This window comes from Podarcis raffonei, chromosome 1, assembly GCF_027172205.1.
Source record: "Podarcis raffonei isolate rPodRaf1 chromosome 1, rPodRaf1.pri, whole genome shotgun sequence".
Classification (NCBI taxonomy): Eukaryota; Metazoa; Chordata; class Lepidosauria; order Squamata; family Lacertidae; genus Podarcis; species Podarcis raffonei.
In genome coordinates, this window is record NC_070602.1 from 4316035 (window position 1) to 4340759 (window position 24725).

General features: G+C 46.8%; 1 protein-coding gene and 1 long non-coding RNA gene across 2 annotated transcripts in view; both read left to right on the forward strand.

Moving 5' to 3' along the window:
• ERO1A (endoplasmic reticulum oxidoreductase 1 alpha) overlaps positions 1–22133 on the forward strand; it is a 40543-nt gene extending 18410 nt beyond the window's left edge. The window contains exons 7-17 of the mRNA XM_053365779.1: positions 2407–2527; positions 5334–5380; positions 6170–6187; positions 7851–7877; positions 8517–8609; positions 9802–10048; positions 13481–13550; positions 15353–15439; positions 16660–16793; positions 19043–20315; positions 21806–22133. Of these exons, the coding sequence (XP_053221754.1) occupies positions 2407–2527; positions 5334–5380; positions 6170–6187; positions 7851–7877; positions 8517–8609; positions 9802–10048; positions 13481–13550; positions 15353–15439; positions 16660–16793; positions 19043–19103 (905 nt within the window). The 3' untranslated portion in view covers positions 19104–20315; positions 21806–22133. The remainder of the gene's footprint in view (positions 1–2406; positions 2528–5333; positions 5381–6169; positions 6188–7850; positions 7878–8516; positions 8610–9801; positions 10049–13480; positions 13551–15352; positions 15440–16659; positions 16794–19042; positions 20316–21805) is intronic.
• Positions 1–24725, forward strand: part of LOC128402032 (uncharacterized) — a 132470-nt gene that overhangs the window by 28404 nt on the left and 79341 nt on the right. The gene's annotated exons all lie outside the window — the stretch shown is intronic.

The window sequence follows — 24725 nt, forward strand, 5'->3', positions numbered from 1 at the left end:
ATTCCCTGCTCCTCCACATGCAGCTGCTGGGTTACCTTGGGCTAGTAATTCAAAATATCAATGGCTACTAGGCAGAATAACTCTGCTCTGCTTCCACAGTTTGAGGCATTGATGCGTCTGAATGCTGGAAGCCACAGGAAGGGAGAGTTGCTCCTGTGCTCAAATCCTGATTGCAGGTTTCCCACAGTCATTTGGTTGGCAGCTGCGAGTACAGGATCCTGGACTAGATAGGGCATTGGCCAGATTCAACAGGCTCTTCCTATGTTCATAAGAACATATGGAATAACATATGGGATTTGGGTGGCGCACAGCGGCAAGAGTATTGTTAGCCCAGAAGTGGAAGCAAGAAGAAATTCCGACGAAAGAAGAATGGCAGACGAAATTAATGGACTATGCAGAATTGGACAAAATGACAGGAAGGATTTGAAACCTGCGGGACCAGAGATTTGCAGAAGATTGGAAGAAGTATATGAACTATTTGAAGAGCAATTGTATCCAACAGATTATGCTAGTAGGACTACAAGAAGTTTTGTAATGAGAAATATACGAAGTGTTACAAAATAGGAAAATATAGAGATATTGGTTATGAGTCTGAACAAACTGCGGGAGGCAGTGGAAGACAGGAGTGCCTGGCGTGCTCTGGTCCATGGGGTCACGAAGAGTCGGACACGACTAAACGACTAAACAACAACCACAGAGATCTTGGTTATGAGTTTTAAATGTAATAGGGAAAGTAAGAAATGCATACTAAGAGATTAGATTGGGAAATTTTCAGACAGGACGGATGGAAGTCAAAAAATTGAATAAGATGTAAAAGTATGTTTAATTATTGTTGAAAATGGTATGTTAAAAAACTAACAAAAAATTACCGTATTTTTCGCTCTATAGGACGCACCTTTTCCCCTCCAAAAATTAAGGGGAAATGTGTGTGCGTCCTATGGAGCGAATGCAGGCTCCTTGGCTTCAGAGATAGCAACGCGAAGCCTCCAAAGCGCAGAGGGAGCGCTCCCTCCGTGCTCCAAAGGCTTTGCGTTGCTTTTGCTGAAGCCTGGAGAGCGAGAGGCGGTGGTGCGCACCGACCCCTCTCGCTCTCCAGGCTTCAGGGATAGCCGCCTGAAGCCTTTGGAGCGCAGCGGGAACTCGCGCTGCGCTCCAAAGACTTCGGGTTCCTTTTGCTGAAGCTGGGAGAGCAAGACTCTCCTGGCTTCAGCAGAGGGGGAGAGCTGCGCAGCACCCCTTCAGCCAAGCGGGAGGAGAAATGGAAGGGGCTCCGTTTCTCCTGCCGCTTTGCTGAAGGGGTGGTGAGCAGAGAGGGGGAGATTCCCCCCCCCCCCGTTCTCCCCCTCTAAAACAAGGTGCGTCCTATGGTCGGGTGCGTCCTATAGAGCGAAAAATACGGTATATATATATATGTGAAAAAGAGAGATTTGGGTGGCGCTGTGGTCTAAACCACAGAGCCTCTTGGGCTTCCCGATCAGAAGGCTGGCGGTTCGAATCCCCTCAACGGGGTGAGCTCCCGTTGCTCTATCCCAGCTCCTGCCAGCCTAGCAGTTCGAAAGCACGCCAGTGCAAGTAGATAAATAGGTACCACTGCGGCGGGAAGGGAAATGCGTTTCCGTGCGCTCTGGTTTCCATCACAGTGTCCCATTGCACCAGAAGCAGTTTAGTCCTGCTGGCCACATGACCCGGAAAGCTGTCTGTGGACAGACGCCGGCTCTCTTGCCCTGAAAGCGAGATGAGCGCTGCAACCCATAGTTGCCTTTGACTGGACTTAACCATACAGAGGTCCTTTAGCTTTACCTATGGAGTATCCACAGCCTTACAGAGGTCAGTATCCTGTCCCTTTCTTGCAGGCTGAAATGGTACAGCTCTGCAACGGAGATATCGCATGAGTCTTCTTGCTTGAGCTCTCAGACTAGGCAATTTCAAAAGCAAGGAGGTTATTGGCTGGAGAACACATAGGAGCGAGGGAAGGAAGGAAATATTTTAATGTTGTATTTTAATCTTGTTTTTAAGTTGTATTCATTCAATTTATTTTTATTATTGCTTGTTAGCCGCCCTGAGCCCGGCCTTGGCTGGGGAGGGTATAAATAAAAATTATTATTATTATTATTATTATTATTATTATTATTATTTATTATTATTTATTATTAATACAACCAACACAGTTCATAATCCTTGAAATGTTCTTAAAATGGAGTCTAAACCTTGGGCTAGTCACACTTCTTTGAAGTCTCTCAGCCCCACTCACCTCACAGAGTGTGTGTTGTGGGGGAGGAAGGGAAAGGAGATTGTGAGCCGCTTTGAGACTCCTTTGGATAGTGATAAAGCGGGATATCAAATCCAAACTCTTCTTCTTCTTCTTCTGCCTTTCTGATTAAAATATGGAAATGTCTTTTTTCTTAGATATCCAGTCTCCAGAAGCGGAGTACGTGGATTTGCTTCTCAATCCGGAACGTTACACTGGCTACAAGGGACCTGAAGCCTGGAAGATCTGGAACAGCATCTATGAAGAAAACTGTTTCAAGTAGGTTCCTGAGATTTATTAGATTAAAAACACACACACACACATCCTTTTATAGCCCATTATTTCCTGGCAAGGGGTTATTTGCTTGTTTATAAAATGCTCATTGCCTAATAATAGAAAGCATAACTTTTGCTATCAAAAAAGTGCACGTGCCCTGCCTGTTTTATTGGAAGCCTTGTCTATTCATATGAATGTGTATAAGGTTATATCCAACTGTATAAATTGTATGTAGTTTTTTATTCAAAGAAACAAGTTCAAAGTAATAGTAAAAACAGTCATAAAAGCAGGAAGAATAAAATTACAAGATAATAATAATAATAATAATAATAATAATAATGTATTTGCATTTTATTTGAAATTGTATTTATATCTCTAACAGCTTTTGCTTGCTTTTATATATGCAATAGTTGTTTTATATATTTCCCCCCCGAAAATTTTTATTAGTTTTCACAATATTATAAACAAACAAACACACAAGACAAACAAACATAAATCATAGCCTTATTGAAAATTATAGTTGTTTTATATTTTTATTGTATTGTGAGGTCGCTTCAAACTGCCTCCTAGGAAGTGATTTGTTAATTAATTAATTAATAATGGATTGCATTTGCATTTGTAATAGCAATTATATTTTTAAATGTTTAAAAATACATTATAAATCATGAAAAAAGCTTATCGCCTGCCTCTCAAATCTGCCTTCTTAGATGACCTTTAACAAAAAAAATAAAATCCCTATGAGAAATAAAAGCAAAAAACAAACTAATCCTAAAGCAGCAGTAAAAGCAGCCAAATTGCAAAAAGCCTACAGCACCCAAAGACCCATAAAATAGGGCCACGGCACTCCTGACATGCGCCCCTAATTTTAAATGTTTCAGTAGGAAAATACAAAGAACTCCGTTTAAAAGCTTGAACAAATAGGCTTTTGGCACCAGTGTAAAATGCTGTGATCATGGCAGGTGATAGGTTAAATGGTTTAGGGGAGGGTGCTCCAACTCCCAGGGGGCCACAGCCAAAAAGACCCTGCTGTTTGCTGCTGTTTGCCTTTCTTCCATAGACGCAGGTGTTGAATTAAGATGTCGAATGACTATCTTGACAATGGGGCAAGATTCACAGTGGGGAGTAAGCTGACCTTTGCTAACCCGGCCCCTGTCATATTTTTTTGGGCTACAACTCCCATCACCCCCAGCCAGGGCTCATAATAATAATAATAATAATAATAATAATAATAATAATAATAATATAGTATTTATACCCCGCCCATCTGGCTGAGTTTCCCTAGCCAGTCTGGGTGGCTCCCCATCAAATGTTAAAAACAGTGCAGTATTAAATATTAAAAACTTCCCTAAACAGGGCTGCCTTCAGATGTCTTTTAAAGATAGGATAGCTGCTTATTTCCTTCACATCTGAAGGGAGGGTGTTCCACAGGGTGGGCGCCACTACCAAGAAGGCCCTCTGTCTGGTTCCCTGTAACCTCACTTCTTGCAATGAGGGAACTGCTAGAAGGCCCTCGGAGCTGGACCTCAGTGTCAGGGTAGAACGATGGGGGTGGAGACGCTCCTTCAGGTATACAGGACCGAGGCTGTTTAGGGCTCTCAAGGTCAGCACCAACACCTTGAATTGTGCTCGGAAACATACTGGGAGCCAATGCAGATCTCTCAGGACCGGTGTTATGTGGTCCCGGCGGCCACTCCCAGTCACCAGTCTAGCTGGCGCATTCTGGATTAATTGCAGTTTCTGGGTCACCTTCAAAGGTAGCCCCACGTAGAGCGCATTGCAGTAGTCCAAAGCAAGGGCTTTGTAAGTCTGCGTTCTGAATTGCCTCTAGAAACGGACGAGATTCCTGTGAAGTTCTTTTAAAGAATTGGCATGATGTGTTCCCTAACACATGATGGAAGGATTGTATCTCAGCTGTGAAATATTGGAATTGCGTACAGATTACTTTTGCCTTTAGAGCTTAAGCCAAGGGTAGCCTAGGACGGGGCCTTTTCGGTGGTGGGACCCTGCTGGTGGAAAGCCACCCAAGCAGAGATGTTCCTTTAGCAGGCTCTCTTTCGGCTTGTAGACAACAGTCAGCACGACTTTATTTCCCCGGTCTTTTTGGCAGAATGTTTGCTCTCTCCCACAGTCGGCTGGCTTGTTTTAGTGATGGCTTTTTATTAGAGATCGTTTCTTTTCTTTCCCCCCCAAATAATATTTATTATTTTCAGTAGATAAACATAGTAAAAAAAAAAGATTAACAATAATAAAAACAAAGAATAAAAGAAAAAGAGAAAAAAGAAAAAAGATACATACAGCATATTACCACTTAATTAATTAAAATTAAGTACCATCCATCTTCATAAACATAGTATTTGACTTCCTTGAATCTCTTCCATCCGAATTTCTTAGTGATTATATATAGTAGTTTCCAATATCAGTGTTTCAAAAGACCATATCACAGTCCTAATCATATTACATAACTTTCCTTATCGTACATTTTCTTATTTATAAATTTAATTCCAGTTTAATCCTAGGCCTAATTGTTTCTTTCAAGTGGTTACAAATCTTTAATATTACAATATTTATTCAAATAGTCTTTAAATTTCTTCCAGTCTTATTGGTGTTCCTCTTCTTTCTGGTCGCGGATTCTCCCGGTGAGATCAGCCAGCTCCATAAACTCCATCATCTTCGTTATTAGAGATTGTTTCTGGGGGAGAAATGTATGTCACCTGGAAATCTGATGGAATGGTGGAGTGCAAATGTTTTTTTAAAAATTAAAGCACCCTTTTTATTAATTTTTTTAAAAAAATACTTCTTTGTCTCCTAGACCTCAGTCCGTAAAAAGGCCTTTAAATCCCTTGGCTTCTGGAAGAGGTGAGTTTATATTTTGTTTGACACTGCCTGCTTGATAGTGCTGTAAAATCAGTTTTTATAGAAATACAGTTTTAAAAAAAATAAAAATTGGGGAAAGCAGCTGATACAAATGAGAGAATGGTTAAAGAGCCTGAAGATTTTGCCAGGTGTGCAGAAAGATAGCGAGGAATGCGGTTTGGAGTTAGCCGCAGATTTCAGAATCCCCAGGGTTTCAATTTTCATTGAACCAAAAAGTAAAGTTTCTAGTCCCTGTGGATGCAGATCTAGACTTGAAAAGTATGCTGGCAATGGCTGTGTAGTGGCTGCATAAGATTCCCCATTATGGTAGGATACAGTCAAATAAGACAGGAAATGCAAATTTGTATAATAATGCAGGGCTGGGATGCAGAGTTTTAATACCTTATAATGCAGAATACACTTAGTCTTTGTCTTAGGTGGTCAGCCAAATAATCTAGACATGCAGGGGGCTCCTATTGTCGCTCCTATTTGAAAGTGTAATGTGAGTGGTAGAATCATCGAATCATAGAGTTGGAAGAGACCACAAGGGCCATCGAGTCCAACCCCCTGCCAAGCAGGAAACACCATCAGAGCACTCCTGACATATGGTTGTCAAGCCTCTGCTTAAAGACCTCCAAAGAAGGAGACTCCACCACACTCCTTGGCAGCAAATTCCACTGTCAAACAGCTCTTACTGTCAGGAAGTTCTTCCTAATGTTTAGGTGGAATCTTCTTTCTTGTAGTTTGGATCCATTGCTCCGTGGTAACATTATCTTTTTCTTAAATTTGCAGCTGCAGGAGAAAATGAAGGTGAGTCTCTCTCCAGCTGGGGCCCAGAAGGACAAATTTCATGGAGGACAGAAAGCCTAGTTCCTGCTGTCAATTAATTCCACGTTCCAGGACAGTACAGCATTGACCTCAACATTTTTGCATTTCACTTTATAAGAATCTGGTCCAATACAAAAAAGTCATAATAGAAACATAACTTCGAAATAAACAAGTATATCAAGTAAAGTAATATTCAATAATCCATTAGAATAAAATAAAAAGGTAAAGGGACCCCTGACCGTTAAGTCCAGTCACGGACGACTCTGGGGTTGCGGTGCTCATCTCGCTTTACAGGCTGAGGGAGCCGGCGTTTGTCTGCAGACAGCTTTCCGGGTCATGTGGCCAGCATGACTAAGCCGCTTCTGGTGAAACCAGAGCAGCGCACAGAAACGCCGTTTACCTTCCCGCCTGAGTGGTACCGATTTATCTATTTGCGCTGGTGTGCTTTCGAACTGCTAGGTGGGCAGGAGCAGGGACTGAGCAAGGGGAACTCACTCCGTTGCAGGGATTCGAACCGCCAGCCTTCCGATCTGCAAGCCCAAGGCTCAGTGGTTTAGACCACAGCGCCACCCGCGTCCCTAGAATACAGTAGTGCACAATATAATCAGCTCTCAAAATATCAGCAAAATCAAACAGAAATTCACTCTAATAAACTATTACTAAGCCACAACCAATTATAATTCCTGCAAGTCACAATGCATAAAATACCACAATATATACAAAACCATGTAAAAGGATCAAATTGAGAAACAAAGAAGCACAACGTATAATTTTTTTTAAAAAAATAAAACCTCTGAACTCTCCTCTCTTCCCAGCTGTTCTTAAAGTCTTGATCTGGGAGAGGCTGTGGCTCAGGTGGATTTGACTGAGGGTTTCGGAGACGATGTTCTCTTCCCCTTCTTTGCATTTTATAATATATAACATAGATAGGCGAACTAAGGCCCGGGGGCCAGATTCGGCCCAATTGTCTTCTAAATCCGGCCCCTGGATGGTCTGGGAACCAGTGTGTTTTTACATGAGTAGAATGTGTCCTTTTATTTAAAATGCATCTCTGGGTTATTTGTGGGGCATAGGAATTCGTTCATTTTCCCCCTTTTCAAAATATAGTCCGGCCCCCAACCAGGTCTGAGGGACAGTGGACCGGCCCCCTGCAAAAAAGTTTGCTGACTCCTGATATATAATGTCTGTGACAGCAACTCTGCTCTGAAGCCTCCTAGGGTTGGAGAGCGAGGGGCGAGGCAGGTAGAAAAAGCCATCGCTTGACGGCCAGCACAAAGCCTTTCTCCCCGGCTCCCATCGCGCTTGACCACTGGCCATGCCAGCTGCGGCCGATGGCAGTTGGACACCAGCAGCATCTAGAAGCACCAGGGAAGTTGGAAGTCAGGTTCATAATCTGGGGCCGAGGTCCCCTTCGGTCTGAATCCTGGCAGGGCTGTTGCGTTTAGCCCAGCCTTTTCCGTCCTGGAGCTGCGCTCGCTGTGGATGATGGGACTTGTAGTCCAAAATGTCTGGAAGAGGCAGGAGGTTGACGAAGGCCAATTACAGCCTCTGCTTTGCATGCAACAAATGTGATTTTTTTTTTTAACATTCACCTTTCTCTCATGGAAGAATCCTTCTGACTATTGTCTTGTTTCTGTATTTTCAGGGAACATGTTTTACAGCTGGCTGCAAGGTACCCACGTTTTCTTGTTTGCTTCACTCTCGATAACCAAGGCAATATCATATTATTTATTGCTGCGTTGTTATTAATAGTATTAGCATTATTTTAACGTATTAAAGGTAAAGGTAAAGGTACCCCTGCCCGTACGGGCCAGTCTTGACAGACTCTAGGGTTGTGCGCCCATCTCACTCAAGAGGCCGGGGGCCAGCGCTGTCCGCAGACACTTCCGGGTCACGTGGCCAGCGTGACATCGCTGCTCTGGCGAGCCAGAGCCGCACACGGAAACGCCGTTTACCTTCCCGCTGGTAAGCGGTCCCTATTTATCTACTTGCACCTGGGGGTGCTTTCGAACTGCTAGGTTGGCAGGCGCTGGGACTGAGCAACAGGAGCGCACCCTGCCGCGGGGATTCGAACCGCCAACCTTTCGATCGGCAAGCCCTAGGCGCTGAGGCTTTTACCCACAGCGCCACCCACGTTTTTAACGTCCCCATTTTAACGTATAACCTACCCTTTATTCCAAATTGCAGATTGCATGAGTTTAAAACACAGTTTAGAAACCTACGCTGCATTTATTCCATTGCCCAATTTTTATACTCTCAGCTGCAGGTGCGCCCCTTCGTTTCTTTTTCAGTATCTGAATATTTTTTGCAGGTGTCTGTGTGGAGAAGAGGGCTTTCTACAGGCTTATTTCGGGCCTCCATGCCAGCATTAACATCCATCTCAGCGCCAGGTACCTCCTGGAAGGTACTGCATTCTAATTCCTTTGGGGAGGCTATTATTTTTTTGCTTGTTTTGCTGTTATTTATTTTGTGTGCAGGAGCGTCCTGCAGCAAACCGGAAGCTGCGCTGGACCTTTCGGCTTCCGAAAATCGTTCGAAAACTGGAACACTCACTTCCGGGTTTCGATCGTTCAGGAGCCAAGGCGTGCGGCTTCCAAGATATGACTGTACAGTTGTACCTTGGAAGTAGAACGGAATCCATTCCGGAAGTCCGTTCAACTTCCAGAATGTTCAGAAACCAAGGTACGGCTTCCGATTGGCTGCAGGAAGCTCCAATCAGAAGCCACGTCGGACGTTTGGGTTTCAAAGAACGTTCGCAAACCGGAACACACACTTCTGGGTTTGTGGCATTCGGGAGCCAAACGTTCGACTCACAAGGCATTTGCAAACCAAGGTACGAGTGTATATAAATTTAACTAATAATAATAATAATAATAATACAGTCATACCTCGGGTTACAGCTGCTTCAGGTTGCGTTTTTTTGGGTTGCGGACTGCCGAAAACCGGAAATACTGGAACAGGTTACTTCCGGGTCTCGGCAGTCGCGCATGCGCAAAAGTGCTAAATCGCAACCAGTGCGTGTGCAGACGCGGGTTGCGAACGTGCATCCCACACGGATCACGTTCGCAACCCGAGCGTCCACTGTACAATGGTACCTCGGTTTAAGAACAGTCCTGTTTGAGAGCAATTCGGTTTATGAACTCCACAAAACCAGAAGTAGTGTCCCGGTTTACAAACTTTACTTTGGTCTAAGAACGGACTCCGAATGGTGGAAGGGCACCGGCTGTGGGAGGCCTCATTAGGGAAAGCGCACCTCAGTTTAAGAACAGTTTCAGTTTAGGAATGGATTTCCGGAACGGATTAAGTTTGTAAACTAAGGTACCACTGTAGTAGTAGTAATAATAATAATGTTAATAATTTTATTTATACTCTGCCCTCCCCGGCCAGAGCCGGGCTCAGGGCAGCTAACACCAGTAAAATTACAGTAAAAACATAATAGGGGAGGGGGAAAAACAATTTAAAATACAGGTTAAAATGCAATTTAAATGCAGCCTCATTTTAAAAGTAGCCCATAGCTCAAAACCCTAAGGGGAGGGAATGTTCCACATACTTCCAAGAAGACTGAGAGTCCTTTGACGCCTTTTCCTTTTCCCAAGACACGTGGGCAGCCGAGCGTTGGGGCCACAACATCACGGAGTTCCAGCAGCGCTTTGATGAGGTCCTGACTCAGGGCGAGGGTCCCAGGCGGCTCAAGAACCTCTACTTCCTCTACCTGATAGAGCTGCGGGCCCTCTCCAAAGCCCTCCCTTACTTCCAGCGCCCCGATTTCCAGCTGTTCACGGGGGCCGAAAGCCAGGATGAAGAAACCAAGAGCCGCCTTTTGGAAATCCTGCATTTAACCAAGCAAGTGCCATTGGCTTGAGGTCTCGTGGGTGGGAGGGGTTGGGGGGGAGGTGGCAGCAAGCTATCTTGCTTGCTTTTTTATAATAATTTTTATTAGTTTTCAATTACAGTCCAATAATAGCCTCATTGTAAAGGTAAAGGGACCCCTGACCATTAGGTCCAGTCGTGGCCAATTCTGGGGTTGCGGCGCTCATCTCGCTTTATTGGCCAAGGGAGCCGGCGTACAGTTTCCGGGTCATGTGACCAGCATGATTAAGCCGCTTCTGGCCAACCAGAGCAGCCCACGGAAATGCCGTTTACCTTCCCGCCGGAGCGGTACCTATTTATCTACTTGCACTTTGACGTGCTTTTGAACTGCTAGGTTGGCAGGAGCAGGGACCGTGCAACGGGAGCTCACCCCGTGGCGGGGATTCGAACCGCCGACCTTCTGATTGGCAAGTCCTAGGCTCTGTGGTTTAACCCACAGCGCCACCCGCGTCCCTTTAGCCTCATTATAGCAATGCCAAATTACAATACAATTGCTAATACCAATCATTCACATACCAAACTATATAATTTAGGTGCCCCCCCGCGTGCTAGAATTGATGGTTTGATGATATTCTTTATTTTTGCGTTCCAAAATCTTATTAATTTCAATTACACTCCAGTTGAGAAAACAATCACTTAGACAACAACTGCAATATTAACAACTTCCATTTGTGTCGACACATTAAATGGTTTATAAAGCTACAAATGAGGTCCTCAAAACTTAGAATCATAGAATCATAGAATCATAGAGTTGGAATAGACCACAAGGGCCATCGAGTCCAACCCCCTGCCAAGCAGGAAACACCATCAGAGCACTCCTGACATATGGTTGTCAAGCCTCTGCTTAAAGACCTCCAAAGAAGGAGACTCCACCACACTCCTTGGCAGCAAATTCCACTGTCAAACAGCTCTTACTGTCAGGAAGTTCTTCCTAATGTTTAGGTGGAATCTTCTTTCTTGTAGTTTGGATCCATTGCTCCGTGTCCGCTTCTCTGGAGCAGCAGAAAACAACCTTTCTCCCTCCTCTATGTGACATCCTTTTATATATTTGAACATGGCTATCATATCACCCCTTAACCTCCTCTTCTCCAGGCTAAACATGCCCAGCTCCCTTAGCCGTTCCTCATAAGGCATCGTTTCCAGGCCTTTGACCATTTTGGTTGCCCTCCTCTGGACACGTTCCAGTTTGTCAACTTAATCCTTCTTCTTCCTGCGTGTGGGAATTACTCTGTCTGTGACGTTTCTTCCTGTCAAGCTATTTTGCTTTATGTGTGTGTTTTTCTCGGTGTGCAGAATTTGAATTACCTGGATGTAGTGATAGATTTGAGGCTGGTGAGGACATATTGCCACCTGTCTCATACGTGATGGGGCTTCCCCTCCTTCTGCTGCCAAATCTGTTCCAGAGGGACTCCCAATCCTCAAGATTTGGGGGTTGGTTGGTGGAAGGGGGGCTGCAGGGGGAGTGAGAACAGGCTAGTAAGGGCTGGCATGCTAGAAGTTTATAAAATTATACATGGCCTGGAGAAATATAATCATAATTATAATTTATTATTTGTACCCCGCCCACCTGGCTGGGTTTCCCCAGCCGCTCTGGGTGGCTTCCAACAAAGACCAAAAATACATTAAAATGTCACACATGGAAACGATGCCTTATGAGGAACGGCTAAGGGAGCTGGGCATGTTTAGCTTGGAGAAGAGGAGGCTAAGGGGGGATATGATAACCATGTTCAAATATATAAAAGGATGTCACATAGAGGAGGAAGAAAGGTTGTTTTCTGCTGCTCCAGAGAAGCGGACACGGAGCAATGGATCCAAACTGCAGGAAAGAAGATTCCACCTAAACATTAGGAAGAACTTCCTGACAGTAAGAGCTGTTTGACAGTGGAATTTGCTGCCAAGGAGTGTGGTGGAGTCTCCTTCTTTGGAGGTCTTTAAGCAGAGGCTTGACAACCATAGGTCAGGAGTGCTCTGATGGTGTTTCCTGCTTGGCAGGGGGTTGGACTCGATGGCCCTTGTGGTCTCTTCCAACTCTATGATTCTATGATTAAAAACTTCCCTGAACAGGGCTGCCTTCAGATGTCTTCTAAAAGTCTGGTGGTAGTTGTTCTCTTTGACATCTGGCGGGAGAGCGTTCCACAGGGCGGGTGCCACCACCGAGAAGGCCCTCTGCTTGGTTCCCTGTAACTTGGTTTCTCGCAGCGAGGGAACCGCCAGAAGGCCCTCGGAGCTGGACCTTAGTGTCCGGGTAGAACGATGGGGGTGGAGATGCTCCTTCAGGTATACTGGGCCGAGGCCTCTTTACGGCTTTAAAGGTCAGCACCAACACTTTGAAATGTGCTCAGAAACATACTGGGAGCCAATGTAGGTCTTTCAAGACCGGTGTTATATGGTCTCGACGGCCGCTCCCAGTCACCAGTCTAGCTGCCACATTCTGGATTAGTTGTTTCTGGGTCACCTTCAAAGGTAGCCCCACGTAGAGCGCATTGCAGTAGTCCAAGCAGGAGATAACCAGAGCATGCACCACTCTGGCAAGACAGTCTGCGGGTAGGGAGGGTCTCATCCTGCCTACCAGATGGAGCTGATAAACAGCTGCCTTGGACACAGAATTGACCTGCACCTCCATGGACAGCTGAGAGTCCAAAATGACTCCCAGGCTGCACGCCTGGTCCTTCAGGGGCACAGTTGCCCCATTCAGGATCAGGGAGTCCTCCCCACCAGTCCGCGGGCAGAGAAGTTTTTCTCCTTCTAACACTAGAACTGAACCTGAATGTTGGAAAATTCAGGACAGAGGAAAGAAAAATCCTCGCAGTGCTGAGTTAAACTGTGGAACTCACTCCCACTGGAAGCAGTGATGGCCACGGACTTGGATGGCTTTAAAAGAGGACTGGGCAAATTCCAGAGGAGGGGGCTATTGATGACTTCTAGCCGGATGGCTCTTTTCTGTCTCCCCGGTTGACAGCAGCAATGCTTCTCAACACCAGCTGCTGGATACCCCAGGAGGGGTGAGATGCTCTTGAGTTCGAATCCTGATTCCTAACTTCCTACAGATATCTGCCTGGCCCCTGTGAGAAGAGGATATTGGACTACAGGGGCCATTGGCTTGACCCTGCAGGCTCTTTTTATGTTTTTAAGCAACTAAACAGCGCAGCAAATAGATAGGCTAACTTGCAGTTTTTTAATGTCTCCGAAGGTATTGATTTTATACAGTGCTTTTTTTAAAAAAAAATGTTTAGGGGTTCTCTCATTTTCCTGCTCATATTGAAATACTGCCCCTCAATGAGGCCAAACTTCGATTCACAAAATGTTTAGGGGTATGCGTCCCCCCCAGAAAAAAGCACTGTTTTTTTGTAAATGCCATGCCAACGAAAGACTCCAATTATAAACGATGTTTCATTTCCGCTTTAGATCGTTTCCTTTGCACTTCAACGAAAATTCACTCTTTGCTGGGAGTCAAAAAGAAGCAGCTAAATTAAAGGTAAGATTCTGTCTCTGGTGCCAAACAAACATTTTTTTTTGGGGGGGGCAGAATTTACTGTCTCTCTGCTGCAATTATGGCAATGATCGTTATGTGAAGGTCATGGGGGGGAATGGCTTCCTCCCCTATTATTTTCTGGATCTTGATATGTATAGGAGGTGCCGTCTTCTACTCTGACTGCAGAAACTAGTGTGATGTTACTGTAAGGTTACCAGATTTTTTTCCAAAGAATCCGGGGACACTTTTTTTTTTTTGAAAAGAGAAAAAACATTTATTTTTTAAAAGTTGTTTGTTTGTTTTTTTAAAAAATAAGAAGTAATAGCTTCTCTTCTGTGGTCTCCTCTATTGCGCTGCCTTCGTCTGGGTCACAGCCTGCTCTCTTGGAGCGCTAGCCGCTGTGGAGTAGGCTCAGGTCGGGCCTGGGCTCGGCCATGTGTCCTTGCCTTCCCAGTGCTCTCCTACCCCTCCCCTCTTTTTTCTCCTTCCTCTTTCTCTCTCTTCCTTCTCCTTCTCCTCTCCTCCTTCTCCCTGCGTCGGCTCCAGGGTTTTCCTGGCCCCGGAGCGCCGCTGGGCAGGTGGCCAGGCGCTCTCGCTCCTGGCTCAATTTGGGTCGCGAGGGGGGGTCAGCAGTTCCCCCTGTTGACACGATTGGCATCCCTGGTTCGCCCTTGGCAGTGGCGGCGGCAGCCTCAGCAGCCCGGAGCCAGCCTGGTAGCGCAGTTGGCTCTGGCTGGCTTCGGGAGCTGCTTGCTGCTGTGGTGCCCGCCATTTTGCCTTGCTGGAAGTCCCCTAATAATAATAATAATAATAGTAATAATAATAATAATAATTCATTATTTACATCCCGCCCATCTGGTGTGTCTTGTGCCGTTGAACCAATCATGCAACATTCATTCCCTACTAATAAATCTACAACACTTAAAATATAAATCCGGGGACGTTAAATGAAATCCAGGGACTGTCCCCAGGAAAACGGGGACGTCTGGTAACCATATGTTGCTGAATATTCCATTGGCACCTGGGGGCGGTAGGGAGCCCTCGTTGACAAAACGTTCCATGTCCAACTTCTGTGAGGGAAGTGTAGCTGTCAGTTTGGCTGGGAGGAAAACTGCCCAGAGGCTGCATAGGAGCAGGAGCTGTGTGGAGGTCTGGAAATCCCCAAAGGTGTGGAATTCAAGGGGCATAAAGTCTAGGGCAGGGGTGGGCAGCCTGCAGCCCTGGGGTGTCAGGGCAGAGGGAAAGATGGGAGAAAGGGGTTGACAGGGAGGCAAAGATTTTCAGCGCCATTCTCACTCCACTGCTCTCAAGTGGCCCCCGATGGACTGCTGCAAACGAATGTGGCCTTTGACGGAAAATAAGGCCCCCACAGCAGGTCTAGAGGCAGGTTAGTCAAAGGAAAGGAGGGTAAGCAAGGGAGGTGCCTAAAATTTAAAGAGAAAAGATAATTCTTTCAGATCTGGTTTGTAAAATCACAGCAGTCGTTCGGACTGGCAAGTCCTAAAGGAGCAGAGAAGTGTGCTTGTATGTGTTGAATTCCCGCACGTTTATACGAACCAAATGTAACTGAGGGACTCCAAAATGGATTCTGCATCTGGCAGGGTTTTTAATCGTCAGCATGGATTTTTTGTGTGAAATCACTTCCAAGATATTTCATTGGAAGTGACTCATGAAAGGAATGAATGAATTAATTAACAGAAACTAAACATCCCAACCTGGAGTTTCTTAGCAATAGGGTGAAAGACCAACCAGTGGTCTGCTTTCTAACGACATTTTCTTCTCTCTTTCCCTCCTTGCCAAACCAGGAAGAATTTAGACTCCATTTTAGGAACATTTCCAGGATTATGGACTGTGTTGGTTGCATCAAATGCCGTCTTTGGGGAAAGCTGCAAGTAAGTAACAGCCCCCATCTTTCCTTCCTTCCCTCGCTCCTCACAAAGATTTTTCATTCCTTTGCATATTTACTGCAGGCTAATGCACACAGGAGGGACACGGGTGGCGCTGTGGGTTAAACCACAGAGCCTAGGGCTTGCCGATCAGAAGGTCGGCGGTTCGAATCCCCGCGACGGGGTGAGCTCCCGTTGCTCGGTCCCTGCTCCTGCCAACCTAGCAGTTCGAAAGCACCTCAAAGTGCAAGTAGATAAATAGGTACCACTCCGGTGGGAAGGTGAACGGCATTTCCATGCGCTGCTCTGGTTCGCCAGAAGCGGCTTAGTCATGCTGGCCACATGACCCGGAAGCTGTATGCCGGCTCCCTTGGCCAATAAAGTGAGATGAGCGACGCAATCCCAGAGTCAGCCACGATTGGACCTAATGGTCAGGGGTCCCTTTACCTTTAATGCACACAGGTATAGTCTGCTAAGAACTTAAAAGTTTTGTTGGTGATCATTGCAAGCCACACTGGGAGCCTGTTTTGGCTGAAGGGCAAATACTTCAGTTTTTAATACTTAAAGTAAGGCTTCACTATCCTGGCGCTGTCCAGATGTTGTTTGACTACCACAGAATCATAGAATTATGGAATTGAAAGGGTCATCTAGCTCAGGCATAGGCAAACTCCTGCCCTCCAGATGTTTGGGACTACAATTCCCATCATCCCTGACCACTGGTCCTGTTAGCTAGGGATGATGGGAACTGTAGTCCCAAACATCTGGAGGGCCGGAGTTTGCCTATGCCTGAAATCTAGTCCAACCCCTTGCAATGCAGGAATCTCGACTGAAGTATCCATGACAGGTGTCCATCCAGCCTCTTCTTAAAAATCTCTAAGGAAGGAGAATCTTATCACCTCCCGAAGGAGACCATTCCACTGTCAACAGATGTTACTGTCAGAATTTTTTCCCTGATGTGTAGTTTGAATCTCCTTTCTTGTAACTTGAATCCATTGGGCTCAGGTGCTCTCTTTCAGAGCAGAAGAATACAAATCCTGTAATTCCTGACCCTTTAGCCATGCTTGCTAGGGATGATGGGAGTTTAAGGTTCTAGCCAGGGGTGGAGATCCTCAAGGCTAGGGACTGAATGTGGCCCTCCATGCCCCTATCTGGCCCTTGGAATTCTCTCCCCTTCATTGGCCTTGGACAAGAAAACGTAACCCAATTCTTGTTCCCGTTGTGTACAGACTCAGGGCTTGGGAACAGCTCTGAAGATCCTGTTTTCTGAAAGCCTGATAGAAAATATGCCAGAGAAAGGACCCTCGCCTAAATTCCATCTAACGAGGCAGGAAATTGTGTCCCTATTCAACGCCTTTGGAAGGTGAGTGTGAGGTTTCGTGTCTGGAAACCTGCAGCTTCAACATCACACCAAACTATGGGTTTCACTAACCACGGTGCAGAGTGCAAACCATGGTTTGAGCTGCCAAACATACATACATCAGGTGATCGATGATTTACAGCTGCTTGTTAGATTCCGTTTTCTGTCCTCCCAGCTTCACTCTCACTTCCCTGGCTCAGCTAGCTTTGCAGACGGCACAGTAGACTCTCCAAGTGCGGCTTTCTTCCGATCGAAGTGCAGAGTGTTTGAGGACCGGGACATTTGCAGGGAAACCCAAATGCTTGTTTACAAAGCTATTGTACTACCAACCTTACTGTATGCTTGTGGGACATGGACCACTTATAAACGCCATCTCCAACTCCTCGAAAGATTCCATCAACGGTGTCTCCAAAAAAATCTACACATCACTTGGGAAGACAGGCGAACTAATATCAGTGTACTGGAAGAAGCAAAGATCACCAGTGTTGAAGCAATGGTTCTTCAACATCAACTTCGTTGGACTGGTCATGTTGTGCAGATGCCTGATGATCGTCTTCCAAAGCAACTACTCTATTCCAAACTTAAAAATTGAAAGCGTAATGCTGGTGATCAACAAAAGAGGTTCAAAGACTGTCTCAAGGCAAATCTTTAAAAATGTAGTATAAACCCAGACAACTGGGAAACACTGGCCTGCAAGCGCTCCAGTTGGAGAACAGCCTTTGCCAAAGGTGTCATGGGCTTTGAAGACACTCGAACTCAGGACGCAAGGGAGAAACGTGCTAAGAGGAAGGCATGCTTGGCAAGTCCACACCATGATCAGCTCCTGCCCGGAAACCAATGCCCCCTCTGTGGAAGGACATGTGGATCCAGAATTGGCCTCCACAGTCACCTACGGACTCATTTTTAAAAGCGTGTTTATGGAAGACAATCTTACTCGGCTACGAGTGATCACCAAAGAAGAAGAATGTAGCTGTATTCTTGCTATTTTCATTCTCACTATTTTCTTTCTTTCCCCCCACTTTTTAAATAGATGAAATTTTGTGTGTTGAGTTGTTTGATCCCATTTTTTACATACAATCCCTAGGTCACAAGGCTGAGATCAGCTAGGTTTCCCTAAGAGCAGACCCACTGCAATTAATGTGCCTACATTAATCATGGTCATTCATGCCAATGGGTCTACTCTGAGTAAAAGTTAGTTGAATACAATCTCCAGGGTGGAATTCAACATCGCACTAATACAATTATTCTGCCAGTGCAAGCATTTCTGCTTGCCAGAAGGAACAATCTCCAGTGTGGTGTAATGGTTAAGAGCAGTAGACTCATAATCTGGGGAACCGGGTTCGCTTCCCTGCTCCTCCACATGCAGCTGCTGGGTGACCTTGGGCCAGTCACACTTCTCTGAAGTCTCTCAGCCCCACTCACCTCACAGAGTGTTTGTTGTGGTGGAGGAAGGGATAAGGAGATTGTTAGCTTCTTTGAGACTCCTTCTGGTAGTGATAAAGCGGGATATCAAATCCAAACTCTTCTTCTTCTACTACTCTTCTCTTTACCCTGCAGAGCTGATCTGGGGTGCAGGAAGAAAGGGGGAAAGCTCCATTGTGCTAGTAAGACTTGCTGCGCTTGCTCCCACTAGTGCAACTGTGTAGGTTAATCTGCCACCTAGTATTTGCAAACCTTCATACAAATATGTCTGTAAAGTTTCCTGGGCATCTTCGGGTAAAAAATAGCTTTGCGCATGCAAAAACCGGAGACCGCAATTTGCTTGGAATTTATGCAAGGCTGTACGTGGGAACTTATATCCGCTCAGGCTGTGTATTCATCCCTTGGATGGGCTCTGCCTGCGCTGTTTCAGGCATATTACCATACTTTTCTGTTTATAAGACGCCCCCTATTTTGGGGGACTCAAAATTAAGAAAATGGGGGGAGATTGCCCAGAGTTGTTGAGCTTTTTGGGGGAGGGTGCCAAAAAACGCTCACGCGATGCAGAAGCCTTCAGTCATATTTTCGCTCGCCGCCTTGTCTTATACATGGAAAAGTATGGTAATCTGCAAACATAGGACTAGAAACATGCTCGTTTTTTTCAAAAAAGAAAAGCAAGCTGCGATGCTCTGGGAGCCGAGTTCATTCTGGGTTTTGTTTTTCTTGTGCCTCTGTGGAAGTGCAGGGTGCAGACGGCTCTGCCTTTTGCCTACGTTCCAAGTCCAAAAGCTACCTAAGATCACGCTCTCTCCCTCTCGTGTCTCCCAATCCAGGATTTCAACAAGTATTAAGGAACTGGAAAACTTCAGAAACCTGCTGAGACCTCTCCACTGAAGCTGTTTCCTGATAAAGACTGGCACTCCTGTTCTCCACTGATGGTTGCTGCATCGTGGCCAGGCTAGCCCCCCCAACCCCACCCCGATCTTGGCAAGAAGGGGGAGCGTGGGATTGTAAACCGGCAACCTTGCTTCCCCAACTTGCGAGTTTTATACTGGCCGCAACTCCCGATGCAAGACTTAATCTTCCAGGGCTTCCTTGTCCTGTTGTCTTTGTGATCTGCCATGCAGCGTCTTACGTGACCGAATCTCTCTCAATGGTGGAAGGCAAATCTGACCTCGGTTAAGTAATCCTCAGCCTGCAGTTTTCATTTAAGGATCTATGAAGTGCCTTTCTGGATCAGGCCCAAGCCCAGAGGTTCTTTGCAAGGATCCCGGTACGGTGCCACCTCTGTTTTAGGGGGTGCAATGGAGATACTGCTTCTGGGGAAGACCCCTGCTTTTGAACCATTTTGTTTTAATTAGATGAGAGAGCCGGCAGCTGCCCTTTAAAAAGACCCCCCCCCCCAAATAAATGCAGTTAAACTCAAACACAAGTTAGCTCTAAAGCAATGGGTAGCACTCCTCTTTGGGAGTTTTGGACTAGAATTCCCACCCAGTGGTGTAGCGTGGAGAGGGTGGTGGTCCACAGGGGGTTGCCTTGGAGCAAAATTTCAGCACTCGGTTCCATCACCGGGCTCCGTTGAAAATGGCTTGTCCATGCAAACCAGGAACTGGTGATGCACACTGTTAGGAAGCTGAACGCGCATGCGTATTCCATCCATTTCCCTGTCTCTGCGCAGCCCCGGGCACCGGCAACCCATGCTAGGCCACTGCTCCCACCATCCTACCTAACCATTGACCACACTGCCAGGAACCAGGAGTCCAAAACAGCCGGGAGGGGGCACCACGTTAACCATCCCTTGCTCTACAATGTTGTATGGCACAGTCCTCAGGGAGGTACGGTATACAAAGCACACTCCCCAGGGAGATATCTCCATCTGAGCACACCTGGATACAGGCCAGATCTGGGCTAGGCAGAAATTTTCTCTGCTGCCCCAGGGATCTTCTGCTGGGTCAAAGATCTTCTCCCCTATTCTTTTGGAAAATCCTTACAAGAGCTCTGTAGTGTACCCTGGTCACAGGCCTGTGCTTCGGGTAAGCTGATAATCCGCAGTTGCAGACTGCCCTTAGAGCACAGTGTAAAGGTAAAGGGACCCCTGACCATTCGGTCCAGTTGTGGACGACTCTGGGGTTGCGGCACTCATCTCGCTTTATTGGCTGAGGGAGCCGGCATACAGCTTCCGGGTCATGTGGCCAGAAGGACTAAGCCGCTTCTGGCTAACCAGAGCAGCGCACGGAAACGCCATTTACCTTCCCACCAGAGCGGTACCTATTTATCTACTTGCACTTTGACATGCTTTCGAACTGCTAGGTTGGCAGGAGCAGGGACCGAGGAACGGGGGCTCACCCCATCGCGAGGATTCGAACCGCCGACCTTCTGATCGGCAAGTCCTAGGCTCTGTGGTTTAACCCACAGCGCCACCCACGTCCCTAGCTGCTATTAAAAGGCAAAATTATGATGGATGTGACTTGACATCTTTTTCTAAGAGAAGGGTGACCTCCATCCATCTTCATGGTGGTTAGAGAAACATTCTCCTCTTCTTGTAACTCATGGGCAACCAAGGAAGCTGAAAGTTAGAAGAGTTAGGGTAGATAAAAGAAAGTGCCTCTTTGCACAGCGCATAGTTTAGACTGGGGAACTCGTTTCCATAGGAAGAAGCAATGACCACCAGTGTTGTTTACTCGTTTAGTAAACAATCGTCGTGCAGCAGTGAAACTCACTGCCACAGGAGACAGTGATGGCTAGTGAGCTGGATGGCTTTAAAAGGGAATTAGGCAGATTCATGGAGGAGGAAAGGGCTATCAATGGCTGTTGTTGTTTAGTCGTTTAGTCGTATCCGACTCTTCGTGACCCCCTGGACCAGAGCACGCCAGGCACTCCTGTCTTCCACTGCCTCCCGCAGTTTGGTCAAACTCATGCTGGTAGCTTCGAGAACACTGTCCAACCATCTCGTCCTCTGTCGTCCCCTTCTTCTTGAGCCCTCCATCTTTCCCAACATCAGGGTCTTTTCCAGGGAGTCTTCTCTTCTCATGCGGTGGCCAAAGTCTTGGAGCCTCAGCTTCAGGATCTGTCCTTCCAGTGAGCACTCAGGGCTGATTTCCTTCAGAATGGAGAGGTTTGATCTTCTTGCAGTCCATGGGACTCTCCAGAGTCTCCTCCAGCACCACAATTCAAAAGCATCAATTCTTCGGCGACCACCAGCCTAGATGGCTTTAAATGAGGATTACTGTATGTTCTGGCGTACAAGACGACTTTTTATCCCTGGGAAATCACCCCAAAAGTTGGGGGTCGTCTTATACGCCGGGTATATGCTTTGGGAAGGAGGAGGGGGAGCCGGTGAGCAGAGGCGCCCCTTCTGCCATCGCTCCTCCCTCCCCACAGAAGGGGACACGGAAAGACCTTCTGAGCGTGGCGCTCACCCACCCGCCTGCCAAACGCCTCGCCTCGGGCTGCTGCTGCTGCGACAGCAGAGGCAGCGGAGGGGTGTGCGCTCTCTCCCTGGCCAGCGCTCAAACTCTATAACTCTAAAATTGAACAGCAAAAGTTGAGGGTCGTCTTATACGCCCAGTCGCCTAATACGCCGGAATCTACGGTAGGCAAGTTTATGGAGGAGAAGGCTACCAATGGCTACTATCCAATCAACAAAGACTTCCCCTTCGGGCATCTGATTGGCCACTGCGTGAACAGGATGACGGGCCATTGGTCTGATCCAGGAAGGTGGTTCTTAGTATTTTTGGTCCCAGCACTGAACTGTCTGAGTGCCCTGCTGGGTTTCCTCCGCCCGATCCTTCTCTCTCTGCTTAATCTTACCTCATTTTACAAAACGCTTCGCACTCTGGAACTGCTACACTGGTCTCAGGAAAAAGAGAGAGGCTCCCAAATGATTTTTTACTGTGAATGTTAGCAGAGAAGGGCAACCCCCCCTCCAAATTTCTCTCCACTCCTCCTGAGAAAGCAGAAAGGAATTCTGAGCAATGATTTGTGCAACTGTACTCGACGTCCTGTGACCTGCAGGGGGAAGTGACGTGGAAGGGACTCTGGTGTTTTAAAAATAAAAACAACAATGTGCATGAATACAGAAGTGGGACATACAGACCTGAAACAGAACGCTCTTGCTCTTTCATTTTATTCTCCTGAATTTGCGTTGCAAAGGGGTGGACTTTGGGTGCCTCTGAACTCTACAATTCTATGATTGCGAAGGGTTGGCAAAATGGTGTTCCTACACTGGTACGTTTCCTTGAAGAGATAGTTATTATTTATTGAATTTATATACAGTGGTACCTCTGGATGCGAACGGGATCCGTTCCAGAGCCCCGTTCACATCCTGAAGCGAACGCTCCACACGGGTCGCAATTTGCCACTTCCGCACATACGCGTGACGTCATTTTGAGCGTCTGCACATGCACGAAACCCGGAAGTAACAAACTCCGTTACTTCCGGGTCACTGCGGAGCGTAACTTGAAAACGCTCAACCTGAAGCACATTCAACCCAAGGTATGACTGTACTGCCCTGTACCCTCAGGTCTCGGGCCGCTTCACAGGATAAAATCAGAATGTAAAACCACAAAGTACATAATCAAAATAAAAGGTAAAGGACCCCTGACCATTAGGTCTAGTCATGGCCGACTCTGGGGTTGCAGCGCTCATCTCGCTTTATTGGCCAAGGGAGCCGGCGTACAGCTTCCGGGTCATGTGGCCAGCATGACTAAGCCGCTTCTGGCGAACCAGAGCAGCACATGGAAACACCTTTAGCTTCCCGCTGGAGCGGTATCTATTTATCTACTTGCACTTTGACGTGCTTTCAAACTGCTAGTTTGGCAGGAGCAGGGACCGAGCAATGGGAGCTCACCCTGTCGCGGGGATTTGAACCGCCGACCTTCTGATCGCCAAGTCCTAGGCTCAGTGGTTTAACCCACAGCGCCACCCGCGTCCCAATCAAAATAAAAACAAGCACCGAAATGGCAACTCTCCCCTTCCCCTGCAAAAGGAGCTCTAGGTGGTGACATGGTCTGCCTCATTTAATCCCCACAAAAAGCTTGTGGGGTAGGCTAGGCTGAGAGGCTGGCCCAGTGAGAACTTCGTGGCAGAGAGGGGATTCAAACCTTGTTCTCCCAGGTCAAAGGCTAACCGCTAGACCGCACTGTTTCTCAGAGCTGACCCTTGGAAACTAGCAGCACCCAAGGCTCCCCCCCCCCCGTGGTAGGTGGGAATTGGCACATTCTTCATCCTGCCTCCAGCTATTTCCCCTCACTCCAAAAAACCCTCTACATCCGTCTGCTACCCCCTCTCCAGCTGTTTTGTTCTGTGCCACAGTGGCTGATGGGAATTGTAGTCCAAAACAGCTGGAGAGCACCAGGTTAACAAAGGCCGATCTTTCAGTTACATGCAATTTATTTATTTTTTAAAAAGCATGCATTTTTGTTGAAATTATCAGGCATTGTGAACTCACTGCTTTTGGGAGGGGAGCATCCGTGACCCATGGCAGAGAATTCCATTTCATGCCCCCCCCCCCTAAAAAATACTCTACCACTCTAGGAGTCTATGGTACAGATTTACCAGCTTTTGTTTACAACAACAACAACAATAATAATGATAATTTATTATTTATACCCCGCCCATCTGGCTGAGTTTCCCCTGCCACTCTGGGTGGCTGCCAATCAAGTGTTAAAAACAGTACAGCGTTACATATTAAAAACTTCCCTGAACAGGGCTGCCTTCAGATGTCTTCTGAATGTCAGGTAGTTGTTTATCTCTTTGACATCTGATGGGAGGGCGTTCCACAGGGCGGGTGCCACTACCGAGAAGACCCTGTGCCTGGTTCCCTGTAACCTCACTTCTTGCAATGAGGGAACTGCCAGAAGGCCCTCGGCACTGGACCTCAGCGTCTGGGCAGAACAATGGGGGTGGAGACACTTCTTCAGGTATACAGGACCGAGGCTGTTTAGGGCTTTAAAGGTCAGCACCAACACTTTGAATTGTGCTCGGAAATGTACTGGGAGCCAATGTATGTCTTTCAAGATCAGCGTTATATGGTCCCGGCAGCCACTCCCAGTCACCAGTCTAGCTGCCGCATTCTGGATTAATTGCAGTTTCCGGGTCACCTTCAAAGGTAGCCCCACGTAGAGCACGTTGCAGTAGTCCATGTGTTCATGTAGGTTTTTTTTTGTTTTGGTGCTTCTGCAGATTTCTCCATTCCCCTCCCCCGCCCCCCAGTTTTTTCCTCTCCATCGCCATGAGCCAGTCAGGAGGGCAATAATCCTAAACCCTCTCCTTCCACGAGCTGGGGCAAGCTGTAAAGGTTGAAGAGGAGCAAGAAAACCCAAAGCCGAGCCTTTGAAAACTCCCGTCTCACAAGATAAAAACAAACCTTTATTTTCAAAACATGAATGGCATTACAGTTCAGAGTGAAGGAGGTTTAAGCATGGGGTACATTCATTAGGTTCAGCCAGCCGAGGGCTGAAGGGACAGCTGGCAAAATGGCATCCCTCAAACCACGAACGGGCGAACTCTCGCACA